Source organism: Alosa alosa, chromosome 2, assembly GCF_017589495.1.
Source record: "Alosa alosa isolate M-15738 ecotype Scorff River chromosome 2, AALO_Geno_1.1, whole genome shotgun sequence".
NCBI lineage: Eukaryota > Metazoa > Chordata > Actinopteri > Clupeiformes > Clupeidae > Alosa > Alosa alosa.
This window is the reverse complement of record NC_063190.1, coordinates 8,826,677-8,846,807: the sequence shown is the minus strand read 5'-3', so window position 1 is coordinate 8,846,807 and position 20,131 is coordinate 8,826,677. Positions and strand designations below refer to the sequence as shown.

Sequence of the window (20,131 nt, the reverse complement as noted above, 5' to 3'; positions counted from 1 at the left end):
CGGTGTGCTGTTGTCTGCTGTAGACAGTAAGCGAATAGTCCTACCGGTTTCATAGACAACTTTGTGTAGGCCTACTAATGTGACAGATAGAAGGACACAATCTAAATGATGGCCACATGAGTGGATTGGAGAGGTACAGAATAATGAGTACCTTCATCCTCACGCAAGACAATATCTTTTTAGGCTAGGTTTCTGTGTTCGGTGTCTTTTCCCACATTGTTCTCAAGAAAAGTTCAGTGTTCCCTAAAACCTTTAGAATGTACCCATGTAATTGTTAAATGAATTACTCTCTTGGTCTTTTAACTGTATAGCCCACTTGTTCTTTATTGGCTTAAGTAGCTACGCTGGTTTTATGATGGCGTGAGGAACGCTATACCCTGCATCATAATCGGTGTTTATCTATGCTTGAACTAGCCCGCTTGCTTGATTATGCAGTGTGCACATGCTGATTTTGGGTTGCCAGGTTTTATGACAAATAGATTAAACTTGTATGGAGTGAGTGATATGTATGTGTAGGATGTATTTCCTAATCTGACACCTTGCGAAATGTCTAAACTAACAGACCTGTGATATTCTTAGTAAAGTTTGATGGCCATGCAAATTACAGGAATTTTCTCCCCCCCCTACCCCTCACACACACACACACACACACACCTAACCTGCACCCTGCATTCATGTTACGCAGGAATCGGCAGCGGTACACAGGTTGGGCAAAAGCACAATAACTACTTTATTATTTAATTATCCTCGGCAGTATTTACATGGGCCCTGTGTTATTTGACTGAGGGGCCCCATTTCAGATATCAGGGGTGAACTAGAAATGCAATTCCGAGGAATTACATGAGGGGATGCAATCTGCTGGTTAGGGTGTTGGTGGGGCTGTTGAGCTTGCTGCTAGCTGGTTGGTAGGGTAATTGTGATACCTGCAAAGGTGCTTTTGGAGTAACCAAATTTGAATCTTGTCAAATTCTTGACATGGCATTCTTGAGATATCACACTCAAGGTGTTTTTGACCTTGACATTTGACCTTCAACCTCCAACATCAATTCATTTCACCTTTGAGTCCATAAAAACACTCGTACCAAATTTGAAGCATGTACGTCAAGCCTTTCTGGAGATATAATGCTGAATGCATGAGATATGGCTGGGATTTTTATTTTAACAAACAGGAAACACTTTAACAGGATGTGTAGTTCAGGTAGAGCTAGATTGTATGCTTAGAAGCTGAGACAGTTGGATTTCTCACAGATGACACCTGTGCCAGTGTTCTGATTAGCCTGGGAACTGCTCTGAGAACTACTTAACAAGCGCTGGCTCTATTATGACATCACAGCCCCCATTCAAGTCTATGGGGGAAAAATACACTTAATTACAAATATCTCAAAAAGTATAAACTTCTCAAAAATGAAAAATGGATGGGACGGTAAAGCCTTGGAAGATCTATGGAACGGTGTTTGAACCAAACTTGTACATTAAGCGGTTTGGGCTGAATAGCGCGCCCAAAAAGGTAAAAAGAAAAATAATAATAAGAAGAAGTCTCCGGATTTCAATAGAGGGGATGCATCCCCTCTAATAAGAAGAAGTCTCCGGATTTCAATAGAGGGAATGACATAAATAACATAGCCCATGTTACATGGTTGAGGGGCCCTTAAATGACAGGCCTACTGTACACTTACAACTGTAACTGTGTCGCAAGTTCGCAACTACTACTACTTTGTTTTTGTAGATGAAAGATGGTAGGTTAATAGGATAATGTGCTTTGTTTTTCACAAAATACTACGTCTTAATTTTTAACATTCATTTTAGTTTTCTATGGCTTGTTGCAAGTCAGAGAAGTCAGAGTTCTTGCGCGCACCCAAGCCATGAGCTGCCGAATGACCTGATCCTGGAACGGTTTTAGGAGTGTCCTCTGTCGTGAGCACAGAAAACATTATGAAAGCGTGGTGGATTATGGGTAATGCTGTTCGAAATAACACAGAGTCCGTGTTTCATAATCATTGGTTACCTCTCAGAACTACAATCCCAGAAACTCTAGGAACGTTGACATTGGCAAAATATCTGTCGACGTGGGGAATGGTTCCACGCGCAAACAAATGTCTACGGATACAGCTGCAGGAATGCAGTGCACATAGTGATATTCATGTTGCTGACAGGGTATACATTTAGATTTCAGCATGTGGCTTAAACCTGAAGAAGTGCTTTTGAAAAATGCACTGAAGTTATGGGCGACCGTGAAATCCAATGATTATTTCATACTGCAGAGACGACGGGGATACGGTGAAGGAAGTGGCGGTTTGGCAGGTAATGCTACAGTATATGCTAACATCAGCGGCAAGCTAGTCAACAGCTGGATAGTCACTTAGCCACCCCTGGAAGTTGAGCAAATTGAATATAATGAAGCCATACCACTTGGTCGATAATGCAAAGTTAAATGTGACTGTTAACGTGATGACTCCGGGTTTTGTTCATGGAGTGTAACCTCCTGTTATATGTTTCTGGAACATCTATCATAGCTTGATCGAAAAAACAGGGACGTTCACCTTAAGTACCACATCTGCACAGGCTGCACTTGACCAGTAAACACGGGCGTTTGCTCTGACAGGTTCAGATTATCTAGATCTGCTGCGGGTCAAATAGAATAATGTGTTGGCTAACCTCAGTAACGTTATGTCCAAACATTCGTTTCATGTTAGTTGTCATCAGAGTCATGCTTGGTAGTAGTGCTAACAAGTGACACGATTTGTCAACAAGTAAATGACATGTCATGCGACCTTTGACTTCATTCGACCTTTGACTTCATTCGATTTCTGACTGTTAGAGAACTTGTGTCAGAGGCGGTTGATAAAGGTAACTAGACAATCTTTGCTTATGTCCTCTCTCTTCTTGAAAATGAAGTACAAACAGAAAGAACAAATAATGTTAATGATACGGGGGAAAAACCATAGTGAAGGGGTTGATGAAGCCACAAAAAGATAGATGCCACAAAAAGATATAGGCTACTCTATCATGGGTTACATTGATTATTTCTAATCGCTATTAAGTGTCATTTAGTGCTCTCATGATCAGATGCATTATGGGATTGGGAACATGCCTTCAGAGACATTTCTTTTTCATTTCGGTGAACATTTCTGTGTGTATTATCTGTAAACGTGTGTTTTTGCCATGGCGTGGTGATTATTTTGGACATTGGCTGTACTCTGTCTGATACAAAGCATGACTGAGTTCCTCTTGCTCCAACTGTGAGGCAGAGCTATAATTGTTGTTAATGAGGGTCTTTGAAGGGAATGTTGCCCTTAATTGCTCTTCAAGCTGACAAAGTCAATGGCATCACCCGCTTACCCTTTCAGCTTGGTGTGGGCTACCCACTTGGTGTGTAGCAGCCTACATTTGGCTCTCTATCTAAAGCCCTAGATTTCTCTGAGTACTGTAATTTTTCATTCTTGGAAATCTGAAAACGGATACATAAATGTACTTGTTTCCATGTGGATTATTGTGCATCATATGATCTATCATTTTGATATCAATCAGTGAGCTGCACGGAATGGTCTAGGTCAAAACAGAGAAAATGGGCTTTCGTTTGACATTTAATCCTGACAGTTTGACTCCTGTCAATGAAGTTAGGAATGTGGCTCTGTATTTGATCATTTTCATCAGAATGTGTGTGCATTACATAGAATCTAAGTAGAGAGTCACCGGGGCCTTTATAAAGTGAAAGAATGTTATTGCTCATCTCCTTGGGTATAGTAACTTAGCGGTAATTTACTAGGCTGATCATCTCTGTTGGGCCTCTGTTTAGTTTGTGACGAGCTGATTCAATCACTCTCAATATAATTTGGATTAACAATTAGCCAACCGTAACCCCATTAGAATCCAATGGAATGTTTTCAGATCAGTCATGGCAGTAAATGTGTACTCCCTGTGCCGTCAGACAGAGCCAATGTGGGGAACCAATGCATGACATAAACAGCCTACAACCCTTTGTGCCCCGCGGACCCCTGCCTTGTACATTCCTGTCTGTGCTGGTCGGAGATATGACATTGCAATGTTTTTGAAGCGTGGAATAATTAATGAAGGGCACCTCTGGGCCTCGGTAATGTGACACACTTAGCTATGGCATCGCTGAGGCTGGAGGCTCAAATTGTTCGCATAAGCAGAATGGACCTGGTATGCTTCCCATCCCTTGTGTATCCAGCCTACCCTCTCATAACCCTCACAAAGGCAACACATTCAGCACAATATATATGACCAGTGTGCCATTGCTTCACTTCTGATAAAACCATTTGAAAGACACGTTTGTGTATTTTATTCAACATGTAAAACTTGCTGGATGGGAGGTGGTTACCTTCTAGTGATGTTCATTTGATTGATAGGACATAAGCTAGCACTAAATTGCAACCTTCACAATGATGTATTACTGATTAAAAATAGTGCCAGAATGTGTTTCCGCTGTCATGTGTATAGCCTACCCTTTTCACTTTCTCACACTCTGTCCTGGACTTCCCCCCCATTCTCATTTCCGACACTTCCCCTCAGCCTTTCTCTGTCCAGGACCAGCCCCAGACAGTTGGGCTCTGTGGTTTCAGCTGGATTAGTCAGATTTTGTTCCTTTTTGTAAGAAGGGAGTGGTTCTTGCCAGCTCTAATAAGAGAGGAGGCTAACACAGATGTTGGTAGTGAGTGATGACAAGATTCAAACAGTAAATAAATGGAGAAAGTAAGTAACACACTCTCAGAGTAGATCCTCCTTATACTCCCTCGCTAATGTGCTTGAGTGTTTGGACGTCTAGGTCTGTAGAGTACCTCGATATTTCTTTAAAGATGCTGTTAGCCATTCTGGATGACGTGACGTTTCTTGATATTTGAACAAAGCACCAAACAAAACACCACTAAACACCTCTTCCCTTACTTTCCCCAACCCCCTACCCCCTTTCGGGGACTAGCTGGAACAATTTGGTTATGGTTTTGAGGACCGGCTTGCTCCACTACAAAATCATGGATTACAGAGCGAGGGCTATGTATTTAAACCATGTTTTTGTTTTACAGTATACTGCTCAAAATGGACAGCTGAATTTCTTACAGTACCTTTAATTACAGATAAATGAAGCTGACATAACGACTGTAATGGATGGATAGACAGAACCGGGTTTGGGTATTTGAAACTCCCTCTCTCTTGTTAAATGTCAGCTTGATGAAATCTGGTTGTGGTTGTGTTGCCATGCAGGGCTCCTTGTGGGAACTCTGGATGCTGTGCTCGACTCTACGTCCAAGGTCGCACCCTTCCGCATCCTGCACCAGACCCCCGACTCGCAGGTCTACTGGATCATAGCATGTGGTGAGCAAGAGCCGGCCCTGTGTTAACTCTGCTCTGCTGCTGTTGTGGTATCTCACAGATGGCCTCACAGTTTAACAAACAAGCAAGCCATAAAGCATGTGGAGGATTACAATGATGCCATCATTCTCATTCTTCATCATTCAATGTCAGTGTATATCGCACTTAAACACACCCTGATTAGTCAATATTTATACAGCATGAAAAGGGGACTTGGAAAACCTGCACATCTAGGTATACGCTATATCTGAAGAGAAGCTTTATTTACAACCTTTCCATATTCAGTGTACTGCTCAAAGTTTCATCCATTAAAAATGTAGTTATTCCTTGCCGCCGTCGCCTTAATGCTAATGCTAGAGCAATGTTTCTCAAACTGGAGGAGTGAACACATTGCAAGTGGGATTCGAGGTCACTAACATCTCACTCGCAAAATGCATTTTTAATGACAGTAATAATAATAATAATAATAATAGTTCTTATTACATATCTGTCAAACAACTTAGTTATGGTGGGGGCGAGGTCAAATGGGGAGGTTGTATACTGTAGAAGTCGTTATATACTGTAGTCGTTATAAAAAGATTAGAGTTATCGTTGTGCTGTTGGGTTGATGTGTGTTCTGGTGTGGCTGTCCACAGGCGCTTCTGAGGAGGAGATCACTCAGCACTGGGAGTGGCTGCAGCAGAACATCATGCGAACTCTCTCCGTGTTCGACTCCAGCGATGACATCACCAGCTTCGTCCAGGGCAAGATCAGAGTAAGCCTTCGCATTCCATTGAAAAAATGGCATTTGTATTTGTATTTGTACTGATAGAACATAATAGATGTACATGATTTCACAGTGGGTTAAGGTGAATGTTTGGAAAGGCGATGTAAAGTCTACTGCGTGTAAAGAGTGGATAAGCTATCTTTGTCACACGCTTTGGTGACATGTCTGGGCAGTGCTGTGGGTGCCATCGGTCAGCGCTGTCATGTTTTGTGTGCGTAGGGTCTGATCGCTGAGGAGGGGAAAGTAAGCCTGGTGCAGGAGGAGGACCCAGAGAAGTTTCGTGAGGCGCTGCTCCGCTTCGAGTCCTGGTTTTCGCTGCCCGCCAAGGAGAAGCTGGTGACCTACTACTCGTGCAGCTACTGGAGAGGCCGCGTCCCATGCCAGGGCTGGCTCTACCTCAGCACCAACTTCCTCTGCTTCTACTCCTACCTGCTGGGCAATGAAGGTGAGAAGGAGGAGAGGGAGGACATAGCTGGGATTAGCCTAGAAATCTAGACGCACCCTAGCGGCCGCAAATGTAATTTGCTGCCAGGGTAGTCTAGCAACTCTCCGTTGGCTTGCGAGCTGGAAAAATTAAATTTCGATAAGGCCAATTACATCATGTATAGAGTCGGTAGGCGGGCTTAACATAATGATTGATGGCAGAGTTGCAACAGTTCGGCGTGAATTCCCTGCTACTTGAAAACGAAGAAGATGGATGTTGCTGTTGGCGAACAGCATGACACGAGTTAAGCTTTTTTTAAGTTGGCAAAAGTTTGAACTAGCCAACTAGCTCCGCTGGTGAGGAAACGCATGGGACTCATGAGTTGTAGCACTATCCAATTGCGTGCAGAGGGAATTTGAAAGACAATCGATTGTCCCGCCCCTCGTACTGAGCACTGCGAATGGTGAGTCCCCACACCCTACATCTTGATGTGGGTCTGGCTCGTCAGGCTAAGCTGGGACATGAATCTGGGTTCAGCATAGCAGGAAGGAAGCAAGAAGAAATTCAGAATTTTATGCAAAAAGTGCAGTTCAAACATTTCAGCTTACATTGGATTTTCCTCAAAAAGCATTGTTGTAGGCATACAACATTCAACCGTTGTTTTACTAAAATGGGTCTGTGCTGGTGCCAAGAGAATGGAGGTCCTGATGGTGTCTGTTTGTCTGTCTTTCTGTATGATTGGCTTCTTTGCCCTTCAGTGAAGCTGGTGATCTCGTGGGTGGAGATCAGCCGGCTGGAGAAGACGTCCAGCGTGCTGCTGACTGAGAGCATCCGCGTGTGCTCGGGTGGAGAGGACCACTGCTTCTCCATGTTCCTCCACCTGCAGCAGACCTTCCTCCTGATGGAGCAGCTGGCCGACTACGCTGTCAGACGGCTCATCGACAAGGAGACGTTTCCGAGCGACCACATTCTTACTGATCCACTGCAAATTACCAAAAGGTGCAAAGCCAACATGCACATACAGGACATACATGTATGTGTGCATGTAGATTGTGAGGGTGCTTTATTAACACAGCTCATAGTGGCTTCATATTTCGTGAGTTTTTTCAACAACAAAAAATCCAGAACTACCTGTCCCTTTTGTATTTGTGGAGCTACTCTAGTCATTGAGCATCTGAAAAAAAATAACCTAACCATATTGATAACCTTAGTTAAACCTTGACTCCTGTAGTTTAACAAGACAACCATAGACAGCAGTCACAGTTCCTCTTAAGAACCAGGGCTTAAAATTCATTTTTCAAAATGGGGGGGAATTCCCCCCTTAGGTTATTCATGTAGGGGGGATTTACACAATTTGGGGGGGAGGGGGGGTCGATTCTGATACCAAGTCAAGAATTGCGATTTCAATACTTTCGATACTTTTAAAAAAAAAAGTGTTTGATTTTGGGGCCCCACCACCCTGGCGTCATCAGTAATATATACTGTAGTGGGATCATTCACAACAGTGGACATCCTAGATTCTGCTTGACTCTCTCCACACACACAAACACACACTGAAAATGATAGCTTATGTGATATGTTTCTATCATATATTTTTGAATTCATATAGAGTGTATTTATTTAATAATGCATTTTTTAAAGTATAGCATTTTACTAGTAATTACTACTAGCTAAACATATTTAGTAATTTGAATGCCTCATATTGACGTTTAACCTATAACACTTAGGCATATCTTTAATGTGGTGTGTAGGTCCAATTGAGTGCACATTGGTGATGAGTAGGTGTAATTGAGTGCCTGTCACTTTAATAAAATACCTGAGAGTAATTCTATGGAGTAATTAGCCCCCTTCAACCTGGACGGTTTTAGGCTGTAGTCGCTAGTGAATAAAAGTTGTGCATAGTGCGGTATGTGTATGCAAATCAATATGTTTTCTATGTCATTAGATACAATAAATGTTGACATGTCGAAGACAATCTTTCTGGGATCAAGTGTTGACGTGACCTGAGCTAGCAGGATAGTTACCAAGGAGCTCTTTCCAGATGTAAAAGTTTGCCATGGTAGCGTAGCCTATTTGCGTAAGCACAAAGTGGTTCTCTCTCTCTCTCTCTCTCTCGTGTGTGTGTGCGTCTCTGCATGAGGCTATGTTCAATTCAACTCGGTAGTTGATCAGTCCGGTCAATAGCACCGCATTCACGCCACTTAATGATTAGGCTATATTAACGTCATCAGACAGGCTGTAAAAGTGTATGCGGGAATTTCTTGCATTATGATGGCTAGAGTTGCGGGACTTGAACAAATTATGCGCAATACCCGCAATCCCGCAGTGAAATTTAAGCCCCGAGAACCGTGGTTCCACCTTTCTTCATTCGCTTCCAGGGGACTGGAGACTCACGCCAGGAACGAGGCCTTCCGGGCGTTCTTCCGCCTCCCGCGCGAGGAGAACCTCCTGGAGGTCTACGAGAGCTTCCTGTGGGTCCCCTTCAGTCACTTCAACACGCTGGGCAAGATCTGCGTATCGGAGAACTACCTCTGCTTCGCCAGCCAGGACGGCAGCAAGTGCCACCTTATCATTGCAATGCGAGAGGTAAGCCACACATTACCACAGCGTTGAGGATTTTTCAGCCTAGGTGGTTTGTGCCAGTGCCCTATCTGAAGGAGTATGAAACGTTTTCTGTTTGGGTGAATGTTTTCAGGTTCAGTCATGAATTTGTCAGGGAGTAAATGTCACAGCCATAGCATACTGTCAGTTGAGTGCAAAAATGTCTGTGTTTGTGTGTATTTCTGTGTGTTTGTGACAATTGTGGGCTTATGCTACATTTGTCTACAATTAGTGTCTCATGGACTGTGTACGTGTGTGTGTGTGTGTGTGTGTGCGCGTGCGTGTGCCTGTGCGTTGTTTCAGATTCTGAGTGTGGAGAAGCCTGACCGCAGTAGCCGGGCCCTGACCGTGTGTATGCGGGGGAAGCGAGCGCTGCGTTTTTCCGAGGTCCGTGACTTTGAGCGTCTGGCCGGCACCATCCGCAGACAGTGTGGGAACACTGCTAGTCCCCAGCACTCCGCCTCCAGCCAGGTCACTGCTCTCCCCACGCACGCATGCTTCTGTGACTTAGCTCGGTGTCATACAATCCTAGCGTATTACAGCAGTCTCTAGGAAATGGGTGGTTATGGAATGAAACATACATAAAATGAAGGCTATGCTAAATTTATTTCATTTACATTTATTTGGAAGAGAAAACATAAATTATCTGATTGTGACAGAAACATTTATTTTTGTAAAGAAGCAAACAGCATGTACCAGTTGCATGTTTAAAAAAGGAGAAGGAAATAGCAAATGTATGGTTTGGAAACCCAATATGTAAGAGTTCTAATCACATGTTTGAAACTTCAGTGAGTCTTATTCAGTGAGGATATTCTGTGTGTGTGTGTGTGTGTGTGTGTGTGTGTGTGTATAGATGCTGCTGGAGTGTGGTGAGGATGAAGAAGGGCTGATGGTTGGCCAGAAGGACAGCAGTAAGACGGTCAGCACAGAGGCCCTAATGAATGTCTTCCATCCCCAGGATGCTGAAAACCTCGACCCGAAAATGGTATTTTGGATATCTATATACAGTAGTGTGTGTGTGTGTGTGTGCATGTTTCCTTCTGCTTTTGGAGTGTGTTAGAAGGGCACACCGTCTCTGACACTTATTTGGAATGTACTTGAATGTGTCTTGCTGCATTTAGTTTCCCATCTGACTGTACGTATTCATTGCGTCTGTCAGCTGTGAGATCTCTCTGTTCGAAGGGCATGAGATAATTTGGGCTGTAATTGCTGTGATTGACAGCTGAAAGAGAAGATGAAGGAGCAGTCTTGGCAGATCCACTTTGCGGAGTACGGACGTGGAACCAGCATGTTTTGCACAAAGAAAACCAGAGACCTTATTGTGCGGGGAGTACCAGAGTCACTACGAGGAGAGCTGTGGATGCTGTTCTCAGGTACAGCATGTGTGTGGAGAAAGATTGTGTCTCTACTTTCTACATCATTAGGTTTTCAATGTGGAATTACATGTGTGTTTGTTTCTGTGTGTGTGCGTGTGCGTGTTTGTGTGTGTGTATGTGCCTTAGGAGCAGTAAATGACATGGCGACCCACCCTGGCCATTACTCTGAGCTGGTGGAGGCGTCCCTGGGCACCAGCTCTCTGGCCACTGATGAGATTGAGCGTGACCTTCACCGCTCTCTGCCTGACCACCCAGCATTCCAGAGCGACACCGGCATATCAGCCCTACGGAGGGTCCTCACGGCGTACGCCTACCGAAACCCCAAGATAGGCTACTGCCAGGTACACACATATGTGCAGATGGACAGTCATTGACTAAACTTTATCTTTAACTTCTGTGTCTGGAAAGAGACTCCTATGGCACAACAACCCCCAACAACTCTCTCTCTCTCTCTCTCTCTGTCTAACTCTCTCTCTCTGTCTCTCTCTCTCTGTCTCTGTCTCTCTCTCTCTCTCTCTCTTTCTCTGCTCCTATATGCAGGCTATGAATATCCTAGCATCTATGTTACTGTTGTATGCCAAGGAGGAAGAAGCCTTCTGGTTACTGGTTGCTGTATGTGAACGGATGCTTCCAGACTATTTCAACCGCAGGATCATTGGTAAGACATACAAAATCTATAACATACACACATTCTCTACATGCAGTTATTCGAAGTGCATTTGAATATTTTGAGGCTGACAGATTAATCGATATTTGAACAAAATCGTAATTTGAACTAATGCAGTTAGCAATGATTGTGCTGCTCGCGACTGGGAGTATTTTGCCACTTCCTGGGGCAACATGATGAACATGTACCACCACGTTCAAAAACCCCATAGACGGCAGCACAATGAATGTACAGCAAAAAAGGCAAGCAGAAATAGTGCTGACTTTGCCCAAAAAGTCATATTTCAGAGTGATTTTTTTTTTAACATATCATATGGTGAATACTGAACAGAAGCTAGACTTTCAAAAATGATATTGCAAATTAAATCACAACGAATATAGATATTTTCCCCAAATTGATCAGCCTTATTTTGAAGAGTTGTCATTATTTTTCTTTCTTGTAGGCGCACTGGTTGACCAGGCCGTCTTTGAGGACCTGATCCGAGAGCACCTGTCCCAGCTGACGGAGCATATGACGGATCTGACGTTCCTGTCGTCGGTTTCGCTGTCCTGGTTCCTGACACTCTTCATCAGCGTGCTACCCATCGAGAGTGCGGTCAACGTGGTCGACTGCTTCTTCTTTGACGGCATCAAGGCCATCCTGCAGCTGGGACTGGCCACCCTCGACTATAACATGGAAGCTCTGCTCTGCTGCAACGACGACACAGAGGCCGTCACCATCCTCAGCAGGTGAGCTTCAGTAGACTGACCACCCCCCACACACACACACACACACCAGTGTTCTAAGTTTTTTTATCCTTGGTTGATATCATCTTGTTATCTTATCCTCGGCTGATTTATGCTGATGACTATTTTATTTCTTATTGAAGTTTATCAACTTCAAGTCAACTGTAGGTTTTCTGTGTGTCCTTTTGGCGGAGGCAGGTTTTTTGACAGTGTGGCTAATAAAGACAGTCCCCTGCCTGCCACTGTCCAGCAGGCCCCAGTGGGAAGCAACAACAGAGCGGCTCAGAGAGTGGACATCAGTGACCTCATCAGGGAAGCATATGAGGTAAACGCCCCCAACTACTCGCTCATTCTACTACAGAAATAGAAAAGGCACCTTTTTAAAGTCAAACCTACACTTACTGTACACACACAACACATAGATTTTTGCTGACTAATATTTTTTTTAGAAATATGGAGATATCAAATCCGAGGAAGTCGAGAGTATGAGGAGGAGGAACAAGCTGTACGTAATCCAAACACTAGAGGACACAACCAGACAGAATGCGGTATGTTCATCTTACACACTCGTTTTTTAAGACACAGTAAACAGCCAGGAGTAAGAAAATGTGTTAGTTAGACTTGTGGTGAAATGCAAAGCCTTTCTGGATATATTTAAAGTACCGTTGTAGGTTGTAATGGCCATTCATGTGTGTAAGATCTCAACTTTACTCTCCTTTGTAGTGCTATGTATGCTATGTGTTGTTTTACTTATCAATTTTATCTGGTTGGCGCATTTCCAAGTTTAACACTGCGTTTTGCCTTTTACTTCAAGCATAATTGTTTGTGTTGTTTTCTTGATTTGTATTGGGTGTGTATTGGTGTGAAAAACTTGTCTGATCTTTGTTTGTGTGCAGGTCAGGGTGGTGGCCCAGGAGGTCAAGTTCAGCGCTTCACACATGGATGAGCTGTATGTGCTGTTCAAGGTGGGTCAGTGGCGGAGTGTCCACTCTCAGCTCCCTCCGTCTCTCCCTGTAGAGAACACACGTCCCAATTAGCTGTCAACATTGAGCATTGAAAATAAGGGAGATTTCCCGGGTTTCTCACCCAAAATTACGGGAAAATGTCAACATCCGATGGTAGAACTAATGTTATGAGATTGTGAAAATATGGGATATTTTACAGGAAAATATTAAAACGGGAAGACAGCGGGAAACGAGTTAAAATACGTGAGAAACACGGAAAAAAAGGGAGGGTTGACAGCTATGACATCCCCATTAGCTGAAACCGCTATCTAGGCCATGAGGGCACAACGAAAGAGAAAGCAACTCCTCTCACAGACCATTAGTTTTATTCAGTGAAATTCATTTTCAAAAAGGCTGCAGTGGCTTCAGAGTGACTCTCGGCCCAGTACACTCAATAAACAAAGACCTCTGAAACAATGATGTAGCCTAGAAATCTAGACGCGCCCCTAGCGGCAGCAAATTACATTGAAGTACTGAATTACATTTGCTGCCAGGGCTAGTCTAGCAACTCTCCGTTTGCTTGTGAGCTCCAGAAATCGAAACTTAATCAGGCCATTGAAATCGTGTATAGAGTCGTTTGGTGGGCTTAACATAATGATTGATGGCTTTGATAATGATTGATGGATTGAGTTGCAACGGTTTGGCTTGAATTCCCTGCTAGTTGAAAACAAATATCCTATTGCGTCCTATTGCGTGCAGAGGGAATTTGAAAGACAACTGATTATCCCGCCCCTCGGACTGAGCACTGCGAACGGTGAGTGCCCAGACCCTACATTTTAATGTGGGTCTGGCTCGCCAGGCTAACAATGATGTACAATGAAGTGTGAAAGTCTAAAGGCCGTGGAGCTGTACAATGGCCCAGTGAGTGAGTTAGCTCTCCACTCAAAATGGAAGTTGTTGTTTAAAGAGTGATGCTTTAAGCAGGGTGAGTGGAGATGGACCAGACAGAAGCAGAGCTACACAGCACAAATAGCACAGCAACTGAATCATACAGTACTGAAGGAATGCACTGTGCGGCTTTTTTAACGCGAAGAAAGGCTGCTTTCACTTAGCTTGAGAAGGTTCACTGAAGTTGTTGAATGGAGTGATTACTAGTGGTTTAAAGAGATGGTTAGTGTGTCTGTCCAATCAGCGGTGGACCTTGTCTCCAGCGTGCACCTACCTTTTCTGGAATGTTGTTGTGTCTGGTGGTTGTGGTTTCAGTTTAGCTTTTGTCTTTTTAGATTTGACATTGTGATTCTCTGTTTGCCATTTTGGTTTGTGATTTGTGTAGTTGTATCTCCCATTTGTTGTTGTGTTTTGGACTTCAGAGCCACCATAGGGAGGCCTTTACATAAGGCAATGGTGATTCAGCACACTTTAAATAACTGAACAGTGGAACGAAGACACATGACTACTTGGTTTTACAGTGAAACTGCCTCAGCCCTAACTCCTAGAATAAGGGTTGAAATACAACAGCGTTAAACCAATCACAAGCAGTTTCTCCTTAACTTTGTGTCTTGCACTTTGTTCTAGGGTGATGTACTATTCTAAAGTGCTTCACATCATTTGGAGCAGAAATGGCTTGTGCTTTCTCTGATGTGTTGACCCCTCACAGTTCTTTTTGTTTTGCGTTTGGGTTTATTTATTTATTATTCCTTTCTTTCCACAGAGGCAGCACTTCCTGAGCTGCTACTGGACGGTGAGCAGCCCAGCGCTGCAGCACCATGACCCGAGCCTGCCCTACCTGGAGCAGTACCAGCTGGGCCGAGCCCAGTTCACCAGCCTGTTCCTGCTGCTGCAGCCCTGGAGCCCCGGCGCCTACACGCACACGCTCGCCCGCTGGACCTTCCGCCTGCTCGACGACAACAACGATGGCCTCGTCAACTTCCGCGAGTTCTGCCGAGCCCTGGGTAAGGTCGGCCAACGTGTCTTTTATCTTTCGTTCTTTTTTTTTTGCCAATACACTGATAGGAAAGAAAGGACAAATCAGGCCTTAATCAACGGTCAGATTCAGTGAGGATTCAACCCACAAATGTGTGTGTTTCTTTCCCTGTACAGATATACTCTACAGTGGTTCCTTCACAGAGAAGCTGAAATTCCTCTTCAAGATGCATCTGCCACCAGGTATGTGTAAACATGGGGGGGGTGCCTAGGGATGCTGTGTAAATGTCACAGACATGTTATTTCTCTGAACTGGCTTTCTGATGCATGTCTCAGTAATTAAGCTTGTAGAAAGGTTCTTCTGACATGCTCTACCAGCCACTCTTCTGGGTCTCTCTCTTTCCTTCCCTTTCTTTTTCTCTCTCTATTTCTCTCTCTCTCTCTCTCTCTCACTGCCTAACTTGTCTGTGGGGTTTATTAACACCTTTCCTTGTCTCTCGCATGCGGTGGGTGGCTATGTGTGTCTCAGTAGCTCCTGTTCTCTTAGCCTTCACAGACAGTGATGTCTCTAAAGCCTGCCAGCCTTCTCAGTCTGTCCCACTGGACGAAGAGCTCCCTAACTTCACCCGCCTGACTGGTCAGCTCGCCCTCTTCTCTTCTTTTCTGTTCGCTCATGTTCTCTTCTGTTCTCTTCACCCCACTTAGATTAAGTCAGCCTTGTAACCCTTTTCAGCTTTTTCTGGACGCATCTATTATTAGCGTGAGATGGAGGCTTGTGTGTGTGTGTGTGTGTGTGTGTGTGTGTCTAAGTGTCTAAGAATGCATTGGAGTGTGCCCTCACATTCATGTATGCTTCTGTGCTTTTCATACATGCATGCATTTGTGTGTGTGTGTTATATAGAGTTCATTTCATTTAAGGCATACATGCATGTCTGCTTTTGTATTTTTCATGTGTGGCGGGTGCGGGTGTGTGTGTGTGTGTGTGGTGGGTGGGTGGTGTGTGTGTGTGTGTGGGGTGTAGGTGTAGGTGTTTTGAGGTATTTGTATGCTGCCTGTTTATAACTAGAGCATTGCACAACACCGTGCTGTGTCCCTTGCTTACATCAGAACGAGGCCAGTCAAGTCCTTATCGCTGTCCTCTCCTGATCTCCTTACAGTGTGCTCTCCGGACAGTCCTGACGATGGAGTGATAAGGAAAAGCCCAGAGAAGGGTAAAACATTTCACCCTGCCTCACTGAACACACTGCTGCATAATGTTTTCCTCTTAAACTGTAATTTATGCCTTGTGTGTATCGATAATTGTAAACTTGGTATGACCCGCTGAAAAATCTCCTATGGTATGGAATCGAGTCAGGATTTGAATTGAGCCCAGTTATGCACCTGTTTATGTGCTTTATTAAAACGTTTGCTTGTATGTTACTTTGCAGGTTGCGTCATGTTTGCACCAGCAGACCTTTTGTACGATTAGGCCTTAAGGAGCTTGCACACTGCTCCAACAAACGCCAACAAACTCCAACAAACACCAACAAGTTGGGTCAGTGTGGGACGGTCGTCTGTGTTTGTTGGCGTTTGTTGGATGGAGTCGTTAAGAGTTTGACATGACAGTTGGTTTTATGAACATTCTAAAGACTACCACCAACAGCTGGTAGCTTTAGGATGTTGGAGTTTGTTGGTATTTGTTGGAGCAGTGTGCAAGCTCCTTAAAGGGTCATTCACACCAAGAACGATAACGATAACCATAACGATAAAAGCGTTCACACTGAACAACGATAAACAAAGTCTCTCCTTGTGTAAATTAATGTGACGGCTAAAATTTGATGGGTTCTGATTGGTTATTAGCCTTTTATCGTTGAGTTAGTGATTCCCAACGATATCGTTCTTCATGTCGTTATAGTTATAGTTTATGTGTGAACGTCATCATTCATATTAACAAGAACGATATTTGTTTATAGTTATCATTATCGTTATCGTTATCGCTATCGCTTTTGGTGTGAATGACCCTTAAGTGTCTTAACGGTGTCTTGTCCTGTTCAGGCCGCGGGAAGGTGGACCTGCAGGCTTATCTGAAGCAGTGGCAAGATGAGATCCAGAGGAAGGAGGAGAGCATTAAAGACTTGCCCAGAATTGATCAGGTACAGATTGTTTTACTTACTGAAAGATTGCAAGTCTTCTGTATCTTAGAAGTGTCTTTATTTCAGTGACCAAAGGCATTATCTCGAGGTGTGTTCAAATTTGCAAACCAAGACAAATGTTTGAACACTTGCAAACAGTTTGAGGAGGTAGTTCTCTGAGCATACATGAATACTGGATAGAGGATTGCCGTGGAAATAGAATAATTTGTAATATTTACATCCGTTCAAATTTAACTGTGTCCGACTCGAGCGTTCGCCTCTGTTCAGAGAATGTGAATGTGAATGCCCCTCTGGTGTGTCTGTTTGCGGTGCACCCTCAGGCCCAGTTTATCCAGCTGTCTAAGACTCTGTACAGCCTGTTCCATGGCGACCCGGAGGAGGAGGCGCTGTTCCGCGCCGTGGCCCGTGTCACCAGCCTGCTGCTCCGCATGGAGGAGGTGGGCCGCCGGCTGCAGGAGGACTTGGCACCCTCCCAGACCTCCTCCACCAGCCCACAGTCCCCCAGCCCCAGCAAGACCCCTAGCAGTGCACCGCCGCCGCAAACCGCCAGCCCTGTAGAGGGCGCTGTCGAGCAGCTACAGACCCTCCAGGTAGACCAGGACCCGTCCAGCCCTGGGCAAGTCACCTCGGACGGGGGAGCCCCCTCCTCTCCCGACGGAACCTCGGACCCCCCCTCATCCAGCACCATGGAAACAGAGCCGGCCAACACGCCCTCGGAGCACACGGCGCCGCCCAGCCCGCAGGCCATGGACTGGTCCTTCTCCTTCGAGCAGGTCCTGGCGTCGCTCCTCAACGAGCCTGTCCTGGTGCGCTTCTTCGAGAAGCCCGTGGACGTCCAGCGCCACCTGGACCGGGCCAAGAGAGACCAGCTGAAAGCACAGATCAACAAGTAAGGATCCGGCACAGACGAAGCTTCTAACTGCCCCACCTGAAAGCCATACACATGACACTCCAGCCTCAGCATTTTGGTTCCTTTTGTTCCCTTTAGCCTGGGAATGGTCGCTGTGCCCAGCTTTATTCTCTGGTAGAGAGGCATTGACATGATTAGGGTTTTTATTTTCCCACAATGACTAAAAAAGAGAATAAGAATTTAACAGTCATTGGTTTTTCATTACGTCGTGTCTTGTTGAGTACTCGTAGAATGACACCAGCCGGACTCATAACTCTGCCTCTATGTCAGTTAGCCTTAATACTCACTGCAAAGCACATGAATACACTAAAATACACACATTCACACACATATGTACAAACATTAAAACATTATCATGCTTTACATACTCTGTAGATACATACATACATACTTTGCCTCAACATCAACCTTGAACTGACCTAAACCTACTGTAAGCCTGTGTAAAGAGGGCTTGTTGTAGATGTGTCATATGTAGGTGGTGGTCGTACTGACTCTTAGGGTCTATGGTAAGTTCCTCGTCACATGATCCCTTGGTTTCGGTCATTCTTTGGTCAATAGTGACATTTCTTCAGGATTAAATCTTAGCATCACCGATCAGGTATGTATTGTTTAGTACAATAAGGGATTATTATGTGCTGTGTGTGTGTGTGATCTACGGTAAGGTTAGATGTAAATATGTGTCAATAAGGTGCTGAGTTTCTGGTTTGTTTGTTATGTTATGTTATGTTTTGTTTTGATTTGTTTTGTGTTCTGCTGTTTTGTTTACTTGTTGGCTCTGTGGCATGGGATGGTGCATGAGCATGCAAAAGGGAAAGGTCTGATTGGCCCGCTGTCATTGGACCAATCCTCTAAGTTGCCATCAGAGGCGCCGTAAACACCTTATCGGAACTCTATTATGAAAACCTGAATGCATTTACGTACATTCTTGTTAATATATTTTAATTGTATTTTATTGCGTATTGACATTGCATTCAGATGAGTGTACCTTATTTCTGTTATGTTTTTATTTGTCAGACTATAGCTTTATTGTTGATGAAAATCATTTATTTTGTTGCTAAGTGTGACCATGCGCATATGCTCATATGGGGCTGCTATAGAGTCTGCATGAGTTCAAAGGGAGTTTTGACTCTGAGTCATTATCAAAAATTATATTCCACAGTGCTTCCAATGGAGCTTGGCTCTAAGAGGACCAACTGCAAAAGTCACTCAATGCATTAAGCCATAGATGGAGTCCAGATAAAAAGACTCTCAATCAATTATTAAAGTTATAAGATGTTACAGAGATGTCTATGATATGAAGATAGATCTAATGTGGATTAATATGTAGAAATGTGTAGTTTCCATTTATTTATATGAAAATATAAAGCAGAGCCACTGAAGTTGGATCAAAGAATGCTGTTAATTGCAGTTTTTTTTTTTTATTATTATTATTTTTTTAATTAGGAAATAGACTACATGTTTTTCTAATTGAAAGGAGAACTTGAAATATGCTTTAGTGCATTACTAATACTGTTTGTATGGGGAGACCACTTACACATGTTTAGTGTAATGAACAAGTCCTTTCCTAGTGGACTGAAGGGGACATTTGATCAGATGTCCCTTTAAAATCACAAGAACAAAGTATTGTGGTAAAAACCTGATGAAGCTGTCACTTGAAAATGAAGCATTTAATTTGCGAAGGACCGTAAGATGTCTGTGGTCTTCACAATGGCTATACGGACAACACCCCACAGACTTTTGACTTAATTCAGACGTACGTGGAATATGTACTGTATATGTGTTGATAATGACACATAATTTGAAACATTCTCGTGTTTTTTTTTCTCATCAATCTGCTGTCAACATGTTTTGATTTACAGGTGCCAATTTCAGTCAACTTATCTGTGCAATGATTGTAAAATATCTGCAGACTTTGTTAAATATGTCTTAAAGGTGTTGAAATGTATCTGTTTGTGCCTATCACAGAAGTCACTTTATGTAGATGTCTCTTGTCTCTTATAAGGAAATAAATAAATACCGTCCTAAAATCATGGATTAAATTATTTCTCATATCACATAGACACTTGCATAGAGGACATATGAATAGAAGATGGGAATTTGTTCATTTCTAAGTGCGTTACCTCCACATCAGGGCTGTAGTGGAGGCTAAACGCCTCTGACATTTCAGAAATAGAGTTTATCCACCTTTTATTAGAGTTTATCCACCTCTCAAAAGAGTTTATTCACCAATTGCAACTTTTAACATTCAAAAATCACACTGTATTATCCACATTCACATGTACAATCATCAACACTAGGAACCATTTCATACCACCATCATTAAACATATTCTGAA

General features: G+C 43.7%; 1 protein-coding gene across 4 annotated transcripts; it reads left to right on the top strand.

The window, feature by feature from the left end:
* The first annotated feature begins 2,072 nt into the window (after window positions 1-2,072).
* Window positions 2,073-19,817, top strand: tbc1d8b (TBC1 domain family member 8B). Of its 4 annotated transcripts, none has more exons than XM_048231377.1 (21): window positions 2,073-2,301; window positions 5,221-5,331; window positions 5,964-6,082; window positions 6,314-6,539; window positions 7,277-7,517; window positions 8,897-9,104; window positions 9,423-9,590; window positions 9,973-10,104; window positions 10,342-10,492; window positions 10,622-10,836; window positions 11,036-11,153; window positions 11,605-11,890; window positions 12,086-12,212; window positions 12,337-12,435; window positions 12,784-12,852; window positions 14,543-14,783; window positions 14,932-14,997; window positions 15,302-15,391; window positions 15,912-15,965; window positions 16,789-16,886; window positions 17,207-19,817. In XM_048231377.1, the coding sequence occupies exons 1-21, from the start codon at window positions 2,175-2,177 to the stop codon at window positions 17,777-17,779; spliced, it is 3,519 nt and encodes a 1,172-aa protein (XP_048087334.1). In that variant the 5' UTR covers window positions 2,073-2,174; the 3' UTR covers window positions 17,780-19,817. The 4 variants fall into 4 exon arrangements, with proteins under 4 accessions (XP_048087334.1, XP_048087327.1, XP_048087342.1 ...); XM_048231370.1 differs by having other exon boundaries at window positions 15,287-15,391; XM_048231385.1 differs by lacking the exon at window positions 15,302-15,391.
* The last annotated feature ends 314 nt before the right edge of the window (window positions 19,818-20,131 follow it).

Coding starts and splice junctions, on each gene's coding strand:
- tbc1d8b (XM_048231370.1), top strand. CDS start 2,175: ATGTGGCTTAAACCTGAAGAAGTGCTTTTGAAAAATGCACTGAAGTTA. Junction 9,105..9,422: donor TTATCATTGCAATGCGAGAG/GTAAGCCACACA, acceptor GCGTTGTTTCAG/ATTCTGAGTGTGGAGAAGCC. Junction 14,998..15,286: donor CAAGATGCATCTGCCACCAG/GTATGTGTAAAC, acceptor GTGTCTCAGTAG/CTCCTGTTCTCTTAGCCTTC.